At 38.6% G+C, this 1,678-nt stretch overlaps 1 protein-coding gene across 1 annotated transcript; it reads right to left on the bottom strand.

Moving 5' to 3' along the window:
- Positions 1-477: 477 nt before the first annotated feature.
- LOC120587129 (olfactory receptor 4F3/4F16/4F29) lies at positions 478-1,457 on the bottom strand. Its single transcript, XM_039843809.1, has one exon. The coding sequence runs from the start codon at positions 1,442-1,444 to the stop codon at positions 503-505; it is 942 nt and encodes a 313-aa protein (XP_039699743.1). The 5' UTR covers positions 1,445-1,457; the 3' UTR covers positions 478-502.
- Between the last annotated feature and the right edge of the window lie 221 nt (positions 1,458-1,678).

The raw sequence follows: 1,678 nt of genomic DNA, 5'->3' as shown, positions 1-1,678 counted from the left end.
ATAAAAGAATTCACACTAGAGTAAAAAACGATAACGTCTTTATTTGCTGACAACATTATCATCTATGAAGAAAATTCTACTACATCTATAAAAACCTAGTAGAAGTAATAGGTTTTAAAAGTTTTCAGGATACATACATGTCGATTAACAAAAAAAAATCTATATTTTTGCATATTAGCAATAAATAATTGTAAATTAAACAAAAAAAGCACTAAAAACAACATAAAAATTTTAAATATTTAAATCTCAGAAAAGATATTTAAGACCTTTCACTGAAAACTACATAACATTGCTGAAGAAAATTTGGTGGGACTTACATAGATATACTGTTTTCATGGCTCACTGTTTCCCAGGAATAAATTCATTCCTTACTTAAGAATTATGTTAAAAGTCTGACAACATTCAAATCAATATGTGATGCTTCAAAGTTCTTAAATCTAAAATATCCAAGATAGAAACAAAGGGCTACACCATGGTTAATGAGAAGGCCTTATCAGATCACTTATGAGATCTTCCTGTACACCACTAAATGTCTGCATACTCTCTTCAGTGCCGCCTTCATCTCTTTATTCCTGAGTGTATAAATGACTGGATTCAGAAATGGAGTGAGAACTGCATCAAGAATAGCAAAAAACTTGTCCATTTGAGAATTAGGGTGTGGCCACGTATAGACAAACATGGTTGGACCAAAGAACAAAAGGACCACAGTGATGTGAGCTGACAGAGTGGAGAGGGCCTTGGATGAACCACCACCCGATGAACGTTTCCAAACAGTAAATAAGATGAAGATGTAGGAGATGAGGAGAATAAAGAAGGAACCAACACAGATAAACCCACTGTTGATGGTGACCATGAACTGCAATCTGTAGGTATCCGTACAAGCCAATCTGAGAAGCCGAGGAAGGTCACAGTAAAAACTGTCCACTACATTAGGACCACAGAAGGGCAAATTCACAATAAACGCTAGCTGGAACAGTGAGTGACTGACACCAAGGGCCCAGGCAGCAGTCAGAAACAAAACGCACCTTCGTGGGCTCATGATAGTCAGGTAGTGGAGAGGCTTACATATGGCAACATATCTATCAAAGGCCATGGCAATGAGCAGCACCATCTCTACACCACCAACAACATGGATGAAGAAGATCTGAGCAATGCAGCCTCCAAAAGAGATGACTTTGCGCTTTCTAAAAAGGTCATAAATCATCTTGGGGCTAGCAGCAGAGCAAGCTCCTAGGTCAATGAAGGAGAGACCGGCCAGTAGAAAGTACATGGGGGAGTGTAAGTGAGGATCGATAGTCACAGAAAACACAATGAGGATGTTTCCCGTCATGCTTCCCACATAAAGCACAGAGGAGAACACCAGGAGAAGAAGCTGGATCTCCCATGAATGAGTGAGTCCCACAAGCACAAACTCAGACACACCTGAGTGATTCCCACCTTCCATTGATCCATGCAACCGGGCTGTGGCTGAAATTATGAGAAATAAGAAAATGAGAAAGAAATTAGGGATGATATTAATTCTTTCATTAATAGTCATCATGATGATTATTAGGGATGATTAATTATGTTGCACTGTTCACAACAAATGAGAATTACCTGATTGTCCAATGCTTCACCCTTGCAAAATTATAATGACGATAATGATGGTGGTGATGGTGGTGATGATGATGATGTTGAT

The sequence above is a fragment of the Pteropus medius genome, unplaced genomic scaffold (assembly GCF_902729225.1).
Source record: "Pteropus medius unplaced genomic scaffold, Ma_sr-lr_union100, whole genome shotgun sequence".
Taxonomy (NCBI): domain Eukaryota; kingdom Metazoa; phylum Chordata; class Mammalia; order Chiroptera; family Pteropodidae; genus Pteropus; species Pteropus medius.
Note: the sequence above shows the minus strand (reverse complement) of the source record. Positions and strands in the feature narration are given on the sequence as shown.